The sequence below is a fragment of the Pseudopodoces humilis genome, chromosome 2, assembly GCF_049639895.1.
Source record: "Pseudopodoces humilis isolate 2021_Gansu_Grassland_sample_001 chromosome 2, ASM4963989v1, whole genome shotgun sequence".
Classification (NCBI taxonomy): domain Eukaryota; kingdom Metazoa; phylum Chordata; class Aves; order Passeriformes; family Paridae; genus Pseudopodoces; species Pseudopodoces humilis.
Window position 1 is genome coordinate 86,372,227 of NC_142201.1, and position 16,909 is coordinate 86,389,135.

Genomic DNA, 16,909 nt, shown 5'->3' on the forward strand with positions numbered 1-16,909 from the left:
CCAGGTCTCAGAATCTGTATGCAATTTATATGCTTCTCATGTTTTGTGAGGCAACCTGTTGTCAGTTCAAAGTTGTCAGCTTTTAGCTAAAGTGTACTGAGGCAATATGAAGAATTTTTATTGTTTTGCTTAAATGCATTTAAAATGGTACAGAAAGGCATGTTTCAGGCTCTAGACAGGCCTCATGCTCATGTTTCCATGTCTCTTCAAAGCTGGCTTTACAGCTCTTGAGACAACCCTCTGCTGATTGCTGAGTGAACACAATTCCATCTTCACACCAAAGTCAGCCAAGCTCTTCTCTGTACACTGATAATCTGTGTCTCGATTCCTTTGCTGCCTTTCCTTTCATTATCTTTCCATACTAGTCATGTTCCATTTCTGCATGGAGGCAGCATCCTGACACTGAGTAAGCTCATGCCACAGCCTGCTCTGGGTGCAAGCCCTCTCCGGCCTTTCCAGCAGGCTTTGCTGACCACCTGCTTAAGCCACAAGCAGCTGTCTTGTGTGATATGGAATGCTGTCCTTTCTCCTAATCATTGTGTTGACATTAGAAGTATTGAGTCTGGGGCACTTTCTCCTCTGGTGCCTTCTGGTATCACTAAGGTCTTGCAGAATAATTCTGAGTGTTGCCTGTTAGAACACAGTGGGGGTACAGTATTACAAATCTGTTATATATGTTTTCCAGCGATTTTTTTTCTGTGGAAGCAATCATATCTGTAGCATTTGTACTAAACAAACTGTCACAGAATTAGGTGTTGGGTATCTCATGGCATCTTCAGTATTGATGTAGAGAAAGGAAAGGGAAAAAGCTTAGTACCTTTGTGAGATTTGCATGGAGATGCTAAATGGACCAGGTCTCCCAACATTACTGAGAGCAAAGAAATAACTTGCAAAATTATACTTTTCTTTGACGTTACAAGAGGACAATAAGCTCTTGGAAGAAACAGATTATTATCTTCGCTGTCGAGTGTTCCCTTCCGCTGCAGGAACACCTGTCTTGGAGCACCTTTTTGCTACAATTGGTGGCAGTCTGGTAGATGGCTGTTCTGAGGGAGTCAGTAGTTCAGCAGCTGCTTTTCAAACAGCTCAGCCATTTCTGCGCTGAGCAGGGAGGGGCGGACAGCTGGGGGCAGTCATCCATCTCACAGGCTGGTGCCATCTGTTTGTGAATTGCTGATAGGAAATACTTAAAGATGTCCAAAGCTTAGAGGCTGAATGATAGAAGAAGGACAGTCAACCATGTTACTAGTTAAAACTTGGAGCAGGCAGTGGACCACAAAGTCTTGCTTTTACAACATGACTTAAAATGGGATGAAAGGTCAGTCTGATACAAAAAGCTACCAGGTCGCAGGTGGTCACTCTCACCCCTATTCCAAAATGACTAGGTAAATTTGCAGGATAATGCCTTTATCTCAAAGGGATAAGTTATCATTTCATGTTTTCTCCAGCCTCAGAGAGTTACTAAAAATAGCAAATAAAAAAGCAAACACATAAATCCAAAGGAGCAAAAAACATATACTGCCTGTCCCAGTTCATAAACACTTCTTCTTGAGGGGAGCGAGGAGCATGGTTGTTATTTTAAATATGGAAACCTTCAAGGTGACAGTCTTCAAATGCTTTCCTCTGTATTGTAATTTAGCATCTTACCTGATGATGTTTCAACCAAAGCTATTGAAACATGCTGAGAATGTGCTCAGTTGACACTGAAGTGAATGTTCCAGGTAATTGCAAAATTTGTATTTCAGCTGTGATATCCCTCCTAGAGATACTTCTGAAGTTCCTGTCCCTTCCATTATTATGACCTGGTGAACTCTAGAACAGCCCTTTACCCTGTGATTTTGGGAAAAAAAAAGGAATCTTGTATTTTAAACGGTAGAAGACAGACAAAACTTGGATTTGTGGACAATAGGTCAGGATGCAGACTTTGCCCTCCCCTCTGGTGGTAGGTGTAATGGTTCTGGAGTTGCTTAATAACGAGGTTTTGTTTCACTCAGTCATCTTTCAACTTTGTTTTTGTGTGGTTCTTTGTTGTGACTAGACAAAGCCAGACTTCTGGAGACATTAGCAGTGGGTTAAACTTCTGCTGGAGTTTGTCATGTTTTTCCTTCCATCTCCTTTCTAAGACAAGTTTATGTTTCTTTGTGTTAAGCTGTATGTCAATTTAAGTGGTGTTTTCTCTATGCAAGCATTAAAATAAATATTTTTGCATGAATTCCAAGCATTTCATGCATATTGAGAAATTTGCCACTTTTGAAATACCAACCCACCAGGAATCTTCTTGCAGTTAACAGTACTGGTTGTGGCGTCTTTCCTTACTTAACATGCTTAGTACTGAACAGAAATATAGTAGCAATCTTATTGTGTACTACATGAAATCGAAATGATTGTGACTCCTTTTGTGGTGGCTTCATTCTATTGGTTCAATGAATATTTTTCCTCTCCCTTTTGATTTTTAGCAGTTTTGTAGTTCCATATTTATCTGTCAGACTTAAAACCAAGCAAGCTGTGTAGCACTACGTTTTTGCCATTGTATATGTCTGCAGCCACAGTTTTCATCATGTTTAAGTGACTTCCTTCATCGGCAATCTTGCATTACCCTTATGTCTCTTCCTCTGAATTTTTATTTTTCAATTTCAAATTTTTAGTAATTCTCCAAGATAGAGTTGATTTGTAGTGGTGTACTGTCATCAAGGCACTTGGTTTAAGTGGGGTTTTTTGTTTGTTTGTTTTTTGGTTTTTTGGGGGGGGGGAGTTGTTTGGGTTTTTTTGCATTGTAGGTAACACACCCAGTTTAATTGATTTGTAATTTAGTAGGCCAGCTTTATGTTTTGCAGGTGTATCCACTCACCTGCCTTTTATATGAGAGACTGTTTATATTATATTTCCTTTTAGAGCTTTCTCCCTTGTTGTGTGTTATTGTTTTGCTTCTGCTCTTCTTCTGGATAACTTTATACATTTCCAGTGGTTTTCTGAAAAGTTTAATTTTAAAAAGCTTTAGAGCTCTTTTACATTTTAAAAACCACTTCCTTCTTTCACAGTTGGGTTCAATGCTATCAGTTGCTAATTTCTTTTTACAAATACCAAATGTTCATTAATACTTAAAAATTCAGATTGAATTCAAAATCTGGGAACAAGAACCAGATATGGAAAATAAAAATTAATAGTGCCAAGTGACTTGGGTTTCTCCTCTCTTTTAAACAAGTGCATGTAAAGCTATCTTCTGGACAGGTTTCTGCAAGCACATTACCAGAAAGATCTCAAAAACATGGAGTGAGTTCTGAGAAGAGCAAGCATACCAGACTTAACATTGAGCTCTGGGAGTTGAAGGGACTGATTTAGGAGGAAAGATTAAAGTAGCTAAATATACATAGCTTGGCTAAGTGATGACTGAAAGGTGGAGGGTGGGGGGGACACATAATAACAGTCTAAAAATATTTGAAGGGTGTTAACATTTAGGAGGGAGAGGGATTTTATATGGAACATGTGAGCATGACTAGGATTAATGGGGGAGAATGAGAGAATATAGGATGGATATCAGCAAAGTCTTCAGGACAGCATGGTGCTCAGTGCTGAGGAATCTCTCTCCTCTGAAGAGCTATAATGGAATTGCTGTTGTTGGGGACTTTTATAATTGTATCAGACAAAACTATAAGGATTGTATTTGTAAAACTAGTCTCAAAGAATGGTGTGTGTGCATGTGCGCATGTGTGTCTGTATTTTGCATGAGTGGGAGGACGATTCCACATGGGAAGTGCTATGGTTTTACACAGGAAACAAGAGAACAGTGGGCATTAGATAGCTTTACACTGTAAATGTCTGCATTTTTTTGCAAATTGTAGGTATTGTGATTCATACTACCTGTGGTTTTGTGACTTGAGCATGTTTATTTAACTGATTGACAAGTAGCCCTTCCTAAGGTCTGAAACAAAAAGAGCAGACTTCTAGGTAAATTCCAGGAGTGCTTTCTCAGAGTTTGTCTTCTGTCAATTAGCCAAACATTGAGTATAGAAGGGTGACAGCATTTCTCAAGAAAGGACCTGCATATGAATACGGGGAGCTGTGGAGACCTGGCCTAGGAAAAAAGGAACTCCCGTACTTCTTCAGTACAAGTAAGAAACGCCAATCACGAGTAAACTTTCTTTTAAAGTCTCTTTCAAAGGCATTCCTTATTCCTTAAGCAAAACCAGCATGAGACAACATAACCTTTTCATTTTCTAGTGCCCAAAGTGAAGGGAAGCTGCTTGTTCAGAAAAAGTTAGTATTACAGCTAAAAGAACAAGCAGTATTCTCATTCATGTAGGATCCAGATAATGAGCACAGGAGAACTAGGGCTGTCTATTGGTTCGAACAGTTGCTCATTAGCTAATCCATAACAAACCCTGTATTGTCTGTGTGTGGTGAAGATCTGGGCAGCAAAACTGGGAAGGCTGTGTGCAGCTTGTGCCCAGACAGATGGTCTTGTAAATCTGTTGGTCACTGGCAGAGCTGACTGAAACCTCTGGGGCCTGGGTACACCTGCTGCTGAAGGGTGCATAGCCAGCAGCTGTTGCTCATTGCTGTCACCTTGAACTTGTGACCCATCTTCTGGGTACTCCTCACATTCTCAGTCTCACTCCATGCACATAAACAGCCAGAGTCTTGCTCTGGCTTCTCGAACAGGAAACTACACTAAATGAGGTTTATTCATGTTAAAATGCCTTTAGAATCACTCTTCTTTCCTCTTGGGTTTGATTTGTACAATAATTGCAAATACCTTTCCAGGAGCTTTGTTTGGAGTCTGTGGGCTGGAGTGCAAGGAGTATAACCAATGCTTGGTGAGGTAACCCAATCACAATGCCCAAGTTGTTGACTGCAAGTGCTGCAGACACAGGCCTGTTTCTAGGCATGGCAGCGTTGCAGGGAAACACAGGAGCACGTGTGGCATTCAGTTCAGTGTTGCTTTCAATCGTGAACGGGGATTATGAGCATTCCTGCATATAAACACAGCATCATCGTCTTTGATAGATAGAATAGATAGATAGATAGAATCACAAATTGGTGCAGAAGGGAAAGACCTTCAGAAATTGTCTCATCTGCTCCTGGGCCCAGAGGCAAAGCCAGCTGTATTTGAGATGTTCATTTTTAGTCTGATCCTTCATGGCTAAAGTTGTGGGAAAGTGATTTGACAGGTCTAGATATATAAACTTTCATATAGAAGGTAGCTGAAGCACCTAGATATGTGCAAATTTCCTTCTGGATGCATGTGTCTCTGCAGCTTGAATACTTTTGTCATCCTCATGTTCCCGTTCTCCTGCCTGAATCATGGTTGCTCATGATTTTCAGACTTACACTAACCTCAGTCAGGGAGCAAGTACTTAAAGAATCTGGAACAGAATTGTGCTGGTATTAAAAGAAAGAGAGCAGGATGGGAAGGAACAGGGAATATCACAAGCTACTGTAAGGAATTTTCATCATCTTGGCAGAATTCAGCTATCACCCAGACTAGTCCTGGGTGGCTATGCAATTATTTAATCTGTGTTTCTGCTAGGTTTTTCTGTTCACATTCTCTTTTCACCTGTTACAGAGTATGACATCTTTAACAACTATTCTTGATAATATTGGGATGGTGTGGAACTGTTGTGTGGAGACCAAGAATATATTTCCTTCAAAAATGGTGAGATGACTTTACAGTTCACAGCAGAAGAGGGAGTTGCCACTCCAGTTTGCTTGCTCCCCTGCTCTGCTTCCAGTTTTGTGCTCCTGTTCTTTAGGCAAACTTTAGTTTCTAGCAGACTCCTTGTGGATACATGTTAGATTGCTAAACTGATAGTAAACTATGTTGGCAAAATGAGCTGGACAGATTTCTGCTAGATTAGAGTTGAACTGACCCATGGAATAGTGTGGTGAGAGAGAGGGAAGGCAATCACATTTTTCAGGAGTGTCCAGGCATTTGTTTAATCTGAATCTATAACTTAATTTCTTAAAGTGATCGCAAGCAATGACTGCACTGTAAATCATGATGCCATGAACTGAATGATACTGAGTAGTGGCAGCCATTCCACTTAAAAAAATCAGTATTCATTCATTCATATAATTCAAGAACATTCTCTGGGTTCTCTTGCTCTCCTTGAGGCTGCTGTGTAATTCTCAGTCATTTGGCTGGGACTGGGCCTTGGTGTAGTCTTAGGTGCTAAGTGAAGCAGTCATGACTCCTCACAGGACTGAGCCAGACCAGACCAGCTGCCCTGAGAACTGCATGGTCTGTGCTGGTCATGCAGCAAAGTGGCTGCACAGATCTCACAGACCCCTTTTAGCCCTGATTTCTGTTGTAGCTGAAGCTTTGAGTGCTTGGTCTGCCTGTCATCTAGGTACATGTACAAGATTAGCACTTGGGGCAGAAATCTGCCAGAAGCTCTGTACTGTTGGTGCTGGCAGGAGCAGCTGACCACAAAATTGGTAGAAAAGCTGGGCAGCTTTTGCTGTCACTTAAGACATCATCATCACTGAGAATTGCTTTCATATGCCCCACAGTTATTAGAAGATACCAAAATGAGCAGACATTTATTAGTCTAAAGAAGAATTTAGCAGATGTCCAGGTCTGAAATGTATAACTTGGACTGATGGTAACAGGAAAATGCTGAGTGCTACCTTCAATAGCCAAGTTTCTCTGAACCCGGGCCTTGGTGAGTTGTGTCATTCTCAGGTGTCCCAAGAGACTGAAAGCTGTTAGTTTGACAAGCCTTTCCATGTAGGATTGTTATTGGCTCTTTCAGGTGTTATCTGATACACTCCCTAGCAATATGAAGGACTCATTTTACTATGTGCAGCTGCTTTGGTGTGATTGTGGGATTTCCCAGCCAAACTGAATCTAAACGTTTTCTGTAGGATTCTTATCAGTCTTAACCCTGGGAAGTACCAGAACAAGTCCCAGCTCTGCTCCTTTTGCAGCCCTTAACATGTATATGGAAGAGTACTTATTGGATGGATTAAGTTGCATTTCTGTGGCCTGAGGCGATAATGTGGGAAAACACAGCTGATGAGGACATTCAATTTATGCACTGAAAAGCACTATTCAAGACTGAGGTGTGGTGAAGAGCTACATAGCCTGGAGCCTCCCATTAGGCTGATGGGGAGGGACTTCTGCCTGCATACATTGAAAATGCTCATCTGTACAAGGAATAACTCCACATGCCCATGGGGCAGTAATTAGAAGGCAGTTTAACGCTGTTTAGCCTTTAGACAAATGATGCAAGCGCAGGAAGTGCCTTGCCCATTTTCTTACCAGCCTGTTTGTGTGTGAGGGTTAGGTGGAGTACAGTTCCAGGCTGCATTTTCTCTGGTGGCAAAACTGGTTTAAGAAGTTTTGCACCTATTCTTCCTCTGTTCTCTTTGCTGTGCCACTGCCGTGGTTAATGTGACCACAAAATGTACTAATTCACCAATCCAATTAAAAATAGGCTGATGGGTGTAAAAACAAATGGGGAATGCAAAATCCAAATGGGGATGGAGAGTTTTATTTTTTAATTATTGGTAATTAGAGTGGTGCATGTCGGTCTTTCCTCCCCTGTCCCCCCTCCCATTTTCCCATTGGTTTAGTTGGCACAGCTGCACAGAGGAGTTGCTGGAATGTTGCAGAAGGAGAAATAATCAGCTAAGGAGAGGGAAACCTCTTCAGATTGTTCTAACTACACCCATGGTGACTGCCTTTTAACTTATCTCCAGTACTTGTTCGGAACCAATATGAGGCATCCCCAAAACTGCAGGGTCTGTAATTATTACCCCCAGCCATATACTTTGTGTGAAGCATCTTAAACTGACCATCAAGAAACAGCAGTTTCTAAGTGGTGGTAGCACTGTCTGTGTATCTGGCTGTGAATTTAGGATGTGCAGTGGCAAAGGGAGAGGAGTAAACACAAGAGAGGGTTTCAGTGTTTAGACCAATTAGTAAATGAGACAACTGAGTTTTATGACCTCAGACAGATTAATTACCTTACTGCCATGTGAGGGGCTTGACAGGTGCATTCTGCCCAGCAAATAAAGCTTTGAATTTGTCATTTCAGAAGAGGGAGTAGCTCAGAATTTGCACAGTCAAATGATGAAAACAGGTATTCTGGGGAAGAGTTGACTGTGATGGTGTTAATCCCTTCAATGTTGTGTTTTCAGGCTTCGACTGTTTCTGTTTGACTGATATTTTTCAGAAATACTGGCTTATCCTTCTTTGATTCTTTATCTTAAAATCCCCTTACTGTAGGGACTGCATGAGCTCAGGGAATCTTTGTGTCGAAGGTTAATCCTGAGAAAATTCAAGCAGGGAATAAATTATCAGAGTGAGGAAATTTTCTTCTCCCAGCTGAATATAAAGTTCATTGGTATGTGTAACTCTGCTATGGAAACTTAGGCCTGACTATTGAAGCACTGAAGTTCTGCTCTGGTAGGGTCAAAGATGTCTTCATAGGATGGGTCAGTGCCATAAAATGCAATATGGTTTTCCATGGTCATGGGAAACGATCACAGTATGATGGTCAGAGTGGTGCATTAAGTTCCATTATTGCCTCCTGAGCAGAGAAACCAAATAAAATCTCCTCATGAAGGCTTTGGTGAGAAAACACGGTTTGTTTTTCATGAAAACGTGTTTGAAAAGATGAAAAGAAAGTCTTAATAAAGGTAGGATTAAAACTAGATTATGTTTGTAAAAGTTGCATGTCTGTGCATCTTGATAACCATCAAAAAGACAAAAATGTGGTTTCTGACACATGTAGCCCTATTTCTGGAATAGCTGATGTCCAGGAAGACATTTAGCAAAGTTGGGAGGAGGAAGCAGTGGAATGAGAGATGGGAAATAAGGCTGTGCAGGGAGCTATGGATGGGGCAGACCCCAGTGGCAGTTAGTGCCATATGGACATGCCACCACACACTGCTTTGGTCTAAAAAGTGTCTTTCTGGTAAGACTTGGTTGGCAGTTAGTTTTGCTTTGTATGCAGAGAGAAATACTGACATTTGGTGGACAGATGAGGTGTCCTTACCTCTTCTCTCTTTTGTCTAGATTTATTTGTCTGATGCACACAGTTCATTATGTTAATGCTGATTGTAACCAACAGTTAATTAAATAAGTTTAAGGAGATAGTCATGTCCCAGGAGATATCATTGAGTGACACAAAGAGATTGGAATGAGAGTTGAGATGGCTTTCTTGACCTCACTTTGATAAACCTTTCACTGGATACTGCTGGATAGTTGTTTCTCTTACAGAACTACTTATAGGTAGTTGTAAATGTTTGCTGTGGGTACAGAAAGATAGAGAATCTGCCAAGAAACAAACACTTCCATGCCATTTCTCACTGTAAGGATTTTACAGAAATCACTGAATTCTTTGATCTCACTTTCTTTGGCAACAGGTTTGTGAGAAAGTATAAGTCTTAAAGAGATACTACTTACAAAAGGCAGAAAAATTAATATACCTTTACTAACAGGAAGTCAGCATGGAGCTTTGAGGTAAGACTGGAAAATTCTTTCTGTGGTGATGGGCATTCCCTTCGATTATCCCTCTTCCTTACAGGAAGACACTTCTCTGCAGTTACATTCAAAGGTGTAGAATGGAGAATCCAAAAACCTCCTCATTAATTTCTCTTAGCAATTCCTTCCTGCATAACAATTGAATGCAAACTTTTACAATTTACTGTAAGATGGAATGGGAGCCAAGTTGCTGCCCTTGGAAATTGATCTGTTAAGAATGAGAGGTAAAGAACATGAGAGAGTATTTCTTGACTACTTTTCTTTCGTGCCATGCTTGCAAGGGGAAGGCTCGGGGGAGGAGAAAGGTGCTGTGCCACAGTTGGAATGTTGGCTGGAGCTTCGTGAAACCCAATGCGTGGTTTCAACAGAGGAGTCACAACTGTTGGCAGGTTCTGATGACCGAGGCAGACCTCAGCGGGAGTTATTCTAAGAACACAACATATGATCAGATTACTGAGGGACACTTTACATGGCTCTAAAAAATGAACCATCTGATGGTTTATGACAGCTCTGCCTGTTCCAGCCAAGTGAGGAGTACTGGTCTTTGCTGACCCTGCAGCCAAGAGTTGTGAAACAAAGAAAGTTTCCAAAGCCTGTGAGCCTACAGACTTCCAGCCACATAATACCTGCTTACATCTAACTACTGATAAGAAACACAAAAGACGTTTAGGACTTGATTCTCTTGCAGTTTTGATTAATGGTAATTTAATACTGCCTTGCTGCAGTTTACTGGGCTTGGCAATTTACATAGTTCTATATTTAGTAATCCCTGTGATGAATGTCTTTGTAGAGTGATCTGTTTGTTTTGTTGGTATTTTTTTTGTGTGTGTGTTGTTTTGTTTGTTTGTTTGGGCTTACCTTTTTGTTTTCTTTTTTTGCTACCAGTATCTTTATTACTTTAATATAACCTGCCACTTTTCTGTTTTAACCTGACTGTGAGGACACAGTTATGGAACAGGAAGACTGTATGAGAGATATTAGCAAGTGGGAAGTGAATTCTAAAACCGGAAATTTTGATTATCCATGCCACAATTAAATGCTCTCTGTGTAGAGTTTCTTTCTAGAGAATTTCTATACTGGCATCTAATAGCTGAAATTTGTAGAACAATTTCCCCTCCCACTAGTCTTTTCCGGAGAAGTACATGGCCTGAGAGAACTTTGCAAATTTTTGCTGCTGCTGTTGTCAAAGACGAACAGTTAAATGCACACTTATGGAAATACCTCCCAGTTTCCCAGGCATGACTACAGTTTATTGTCTCTCCTCCCTGCTTCCTACTCTGTTTCCCTTCTTTTGTTCTCTCTAACACTCAATCCCTCTTAATTCCTTTGATGAGGTGCTGGGTGACGCAGGAGATTGGCATCATTGTGTAAAGGTCTCTTTCTGCCAGTTCCTGCTTTGTTTTTTTGTTTTGTTCTGTTTCCCCTCTGCTGCTCCTTGTTCCTAGCTGTTTCTCATCTCTGCATGGGTTTTCAATGGGCTTGCAGTCCTTTCAGGGTTGTCTCTGCTCTGGTGTGGGTGCTGCAGTTGCCTCCAAGTGTTCTTCTGTCATGGAGCAACTTTTTCCAAGATTACTTTTCCAGCCACATCCCCAGGAATGTCCCCTACCACGTCTCTTTTTCTCAATACTCATCCTTTTACATATCTTGTATTTCTCCTGTGCATTCTCATGTCTCCTTTTGTAGTTCCTTTTGTGTCTCCTCATGTGTCTCCTGTCCCTACTGGCTCTTGCCCTTTCCAAAATATGTTTGAGCAAAGGTAGCTTGTGCTCCTCTGGCTGGTTGAAAATTTGATGGGTTGATTGTTATTTTCATCCAGTTTGGTGGTGGCTGGAATTGGCTGTGCCTAGCACAGAGCTGTTCATGGCATCCTCTCATACCAATTACCCCTGCAGCCCCTTACTGCTAAAACAGAATAGTGTTCTGTCAGACTGTTCAGCCTCTGTAACTTCTTTACTTAATTTGACACTCTATACATATGAATTTGCTCCATAAAATTTATTGTATCTGGTTGAGAATCCATTTAAATTAGTTTTGCAAGGATGACCCATAATTGAGCCAGTGTATGGAGACTTCCCATGTGTTCAAATTTTCAGTATAGACCGATATGAGCCCTTTAAAAGTTAGCCTGAAATTCTCCACATCCATTTCTTCTCAAGGCTAGTTTTTCCTCTCTTTTCCATTAACTCATTCCCCTTGCCTCTCAAAGGGTCCTCTTGTTGAAACAAAAATTTTCTTTCTTCTTTCTTTATAGATAATAGGGTTTGAGTGCTTTGTTTTCTTCAGCACATTTCCCATTTCAGATGTGTGTCAAACAGTCCTTCTGAAATTTCTTACATGTTGGCATCTGTCTGAGAAGAATCACTTCAGTTGTTTCTTACTTTTCAGCTTGGATCCATGTCTAAACAGATGGAAGCTCTGAGAAGCCGTAAATGTTATTGTTGGCACTAGAGGAAGGTGGTGTGGATATGTGTCTTTAGTAATTGGTCTCGGCTTTGTGAAAATGGTTTACATGTGTTGGAAGAGCAGCCAGGTGGAAGGTGGCAGAACAGCATCTGCTCCCACCAAACTCTCCTGGGCACTTCACTGTGCTAAAGCAGAAACTGTGGGAACTGGAGAGGTCAGTGCTTACATGGCAGGGCATTGTGTTTCTGGCACAGACACAGCTCCTAATTTGTGTTTACAGGAGCTGGAGCTGATTTCTCAGCTACAGACCTATTTCTTCTCCCAGGGGAATAAGGGGAGCTGCTACCATGACACCATTAGGGAAGGATTAAGATCTGTACATGTAAAACGCTTTCCCATCCCTGTGTGTGCATTGGTTGTGTTTCATGAACACGGCCTAACTGCACTCATGGACATTTGCATTGTTCTGTTTCAGAAACAGATGGAATTAAGGGCTTTGCCAGTCCTTCCCTAAAGGATTGAGTGGTCAGTTTCAGCAGAGTCTTTCCTTGCATACACTTTATTTCAGGGTTGAGTGAAAGAAGAGTTTAAAATAAAAACAAGGTACAGTTTTTTCACGGAATATTTAACTGCTGAAATAGTTAATACTTATGGTTTAATACTGATTTCACTGCTTGCCTTTTGATGTCTGTGATACCCTAATATGCAAGTTCTTTGCCCACAAATTTTCCACAGACAATACTGGGATTTTAAAATTCTGTTATAAATAAACTTCACAAGAGCTGTGGCTTTGTTTCCCATTTCATTCCTGCTTCGTTCTGCAAACACTTGCAGCCTTATCAAGATGTCTCACAGCCTTGCAGTTCCTACTCCCAACTTTTTATTGCAGTACTATCTTGACACTACTCTGGTCACCACAAATGTATTATTTTGCAGATCCTGCTCTTTTCCTATCATGTTTTCTGCTTTGAACCAGCTTAGAGTTCAGATGTGTAACTGCTGCCTTTCTGTTTCTGCTCTTAATTCCTCCACCTCCAAAAAGACAGTAAGATCTGTGACTGCTTAGATGTGATACATGGGAGCCAGTGTAATAAAGCTGGATAGTCTGCCTGCAGGAGCCTGAAAGCACTTGTAATTCACTGTATCATATCACACTGATAAATTCTATGTAGCTGTTTCCATGTACTTGCCCATTGTTTATTTTCTTGGACTTAGTTACACAGAATGACAGGCTGCTTTTGGTTGGAAGGGATCTCTTCAGATTGCCTAGTCTGGCCCTGCTGCTCAAGCAGTGTCCAGTAGGTTGTGACTATCCTCCAAAGATGGAGACTACAGCCTCGCTGGGCAGCCTGTGCCAGTGTTTAACCACCCTTAGAGTAAAAAAGGTTGGGTTTTTCCTTTTTTATTTTTTTTTTCCCCCCAATTGTTTTTAGACCAAATTTCATGTGTGTTAATTTGTGTCAGTTATTTCTTGTTCTACCACTGGGCGCTATTGAGAGGAGAGTGGCTCCCTTTTTCCCTTCGCTGCCTCCCATCAGGTATTTATTTTATTATTATTGATTAAAACTGCCCCTGAATCTTCTCCAAGCTGAACAGACCCAGTTCTCCAAGCCTCTTTTCATAGGACAGATGCTCCAGTCTCTTAATAATTTTTGCTGACTTCTTGCTGGACTTGCTCCTGTATGTTCACACCTTTCTCATGCTGAGGAGGCCAGAACTGGACTCAGTACTCCACATGCTGCCTCAGCTGTACTGAGTGGAGCTGAACAATCACTTCCCTTGACCTGTTGGCAATTGGGATTTGCCATAAGGGTGAATTGGTGCCTCACTGTCAGTTCATTGTCAACATCGTTCATCCATCCGTTCAGCCAATTTTCATCAAGCCCCTTGTCCAATTTCCTAGCCAAAACTTTGTCAGTTTGCCTATAGGGATGTTATAGGAGACTGCTCCTAAAACTCAGACTTCTCCCATGTGCACTATTAAGTTCCTTTCTAAAAAAGAAGAGAGTGTGACAGAATCATCCTGCTGCTGATCTGTCTTTTTCGCTGGGGTCATTGCTTTCTAAACTGGTATTTGATTATTTCTCTGTTCCAGGCCGAAATGAGTTGATTGCCCGCTATATTAAGCTGAGAACAGGGAAAACACGCACAAGGAAACAGGTAAGTGTACAGTTTTCCCTGTAAGGATTAGCTTCTTTGGGCCTCTAGAGATTATGAGGGCTAGTAAGAGCAAATTTCTTGCTGTTCATTTGTTGGTAGTTTCTGACTTTGCTGGAAGGAGGTTGTTGTGCTGAGCTGGTTAATAAGAATGGCGGGAAGAGCCAGCTCAGGCATTTTACAGGAGGTTTATAATGTTCATGTCTGCCAATCATATTGTGACCCACAAGTTTTTCTACTGTTAAATAGCATGATTTTATTTGCTTGGCCTACTAATGAGTGTTTCAGGGAACACCAGTGGTTCTCTGCATGAAGATTCCTTGTTCAGCCCAAGCAGACAAGACAGCAGTGATGATTTTGAAAATACCTGGTGGACGAGATGAAAAAGGAATCTTTGTAATTTGGGAATGAATATCCAGGCTATGCTGGACAAAGCACTGAGCAGCCTAGACCTGCCTTAGATGGCCCATCTTTGCTGTCCCTCCACCCTATTTCATGGCACTGGAGTTACGTTCAGAAAAGCAGCTCATTGTTACCGCCAATCCCTCCTACCCCCAACCCTAAATAACTGCCTAAACTATGTTTACTTCTACAAGAGGCTACCAAGTATTCCTCTGGAATGAACATGGAATTCTGTCTTTCAATGCAGGTATCTAGTCACATCCAGGTCCTGGCAAGGCGGAAAGCTAGAGAGATCCAAGCCAAGCTCAAGGTATGATGGATATCCCTTAGCATATCCACAAGCCCCCCAAAGTCAGCTATTCCCTCTCTGAATAGCCTTAAAAAAGCCTGAGATTAGTCACTAAACTAGTAAGCTGGAGAGGAAAAGGTTCTTCCCAGGAAATGTTGTGCAAACATTCATTATTGTTGAAGCTCTGTGACGTCTGGAGCAATTCTATTTAAAGAATAAAGAAACAATAACTTTTTTAATTTCACGTGTCTTATTTCTACCTCCGGTTTCATGCTCTTGTCATTCAAATCTGAAAGACACTTAGGAGTGTGCAGAGAGTGTTTACCTGAGGAGGAAGGGTTTATGGTTACAAATGCTGACCAGTAAGCAGTCGCTGGTGTTGTGGTGGCCTTGGGAAAAGGTGGCTTTGCAGTTATTAGAGCACAAGCTCCACAATTCTACAGAGGTGGTGATGTGGAGTTGTCCACTGAGAGGAAGCAATAAAGCCAGCTGGCATCTTCTCAGATAAAGTGGTGCCAACTGAATAGACTTTGCTCCTTGATTAATTCAGACCTGATTTGAAGAGGCTAGAGCTAACACGAAAGGGAAAATGGTTGAATACTTGCTTGAGAAAAGCTATATTTTCCTTTCCATAGGAAAAGCTCCAATATCACCCTAATGAACCTCTTGACATTTATTTCCACTCAGATTTGATGCAGGGAAATGGTTTATGTGCTCAGACTGAATTGCTAGAAATGTTGAGAAGGTCAAGTTTGTATGTGACAATATCAGAAGAGGGTGTCTGTCCCCTGTTAGAATGTGAGCTATCCAGAAAGGGCTTGTTGAGCAGGATTTGAGGTCTGGGCCTTGTTATGTTTTGCTGAGACAGCCAGAGAAGGAAGGTGAATGCTGACCTTTCTGTTTGGTATGGCCATAAGTAATCTGGAAGGAAAAGAGACTTTGCTTCCCTGATCTTCCATGCTTCAGGTGACAATAACCATGACAGCCCAGTCCATCCCTGACTGCTGAGGGATGGCTGCAAGCATGTGCTTCCTCTTGGCTGCCTGGGCAGCTCCTCACTGGGCACCAGGGCAGATGGACTGTGCTGTGTGTGAGCTGTTGGCACTCGGTGTTGCCCAGTGCTGACGTGCACGCAGCTCTATTGCAATCAGTGATTACCTCTAAGCCATGACAGCACCCCCCACATCCCAGCCCCATTTTAGAAAGCTGCACTGTCTTTTTATTAGCCTGTTGTGTTTCCAGCTGCTTTGATAAAGAGAAGGTGGCACAAATTACAACCATCTAATTCAGTGCACCCAGGTAGGGCTGCCTAAGCTTGAAACCTGTGGTGCTGTTAACTGGTCAGTTCAGGTGGAGGCCTGCTGGAGAGGCAAGTTAGAGCGAGCAGGAAACAACAACTGCCCGGGGTGTTAAAAGCCTCACTGCTGCTTACATCTGTAACCTTGATTCTGTTCCTTGTGTGTCACAGCTCTGGGCTTGGGCATGATTGAAAAGCCAGTCAGCCGAGCCCGTCTCCACTTAGCTCACAGGAGCTGGCCGGTTTTGTTCTCAGGGAACGAAGGTGTCTCGGGGAGCTCCATGGAGCCATTGGCTGCTGTCCTTTTACGCCACCCAGGCCATGCTGTGAGCTCTGCCCAGCTGCCTGCTGAGAATCCTTCCCCAGGACCAGCCTGTTCCTTTCCACCTGCAGTGGCGAGTCAGGAGCACTGATTCAACTCATTTACTTCTTTGCTTTTGCTGGCCATTTCCATAGAGCAAGGAAATGAAATCAGAGAAACTGCTGCCCTTCTTCCAAGGTCCTGCTGACAGCTGTGTGTTCTATCACTGTTCATTTTCCATAGCAAGTGCATGTTTTCGTGTTTATATCCTAGCAATCAGAGCAGCTACATGATGACTTTCCATCTCCACACAAACTGTGTGTCTGTAAAAGACAGAGCTGGGAAATAGGGTAAAACTTGAAGAAAACTCTGTTCCCAAAAGTGAGTAGTTTTTCCATGCCCTGGGTGGCTAATAGGTATCATCTGCACTAAGAAAAAAAAGTGGGAAATCATGGTGATATGGTGCTATTATCATGATCATAATCACCATCATCATTATTATGTGTTTTAAGAGTAATGAAAGAAAATACAAACATTGCAAATGTTTGGGAAAAGTTTTTATCGCTCCTT

General features: G+C 41.8%; 1 protein-coding gene across 2 annotated transcripts in view; it reads left to right on the top strand.

The window, feature by feature from the left end:
* Positions 1–16,909, top strand: part of TEAD4 (TEA domain transcription factor 4) — a 51,108-nt gene that overhangs the window by 16,782 nt on the left and 17,417 nt on the right. For both annotated transcript variants that reach the window (XM_014259737.2, XM_014259738.2), the window contains 2 exons: positions 13,989–14,053; positions 14,700–14,762. In XM_014259737.2, coding sequence (XP_014115212.1) covers positions 13,989–14,053; positions 14,700–14,762 — 128 coding nt within the window. The remainder of the gene's footprint in view (positions 1–13,988; positions 14,054–14,699; positions 14,763–16,909) is intronic.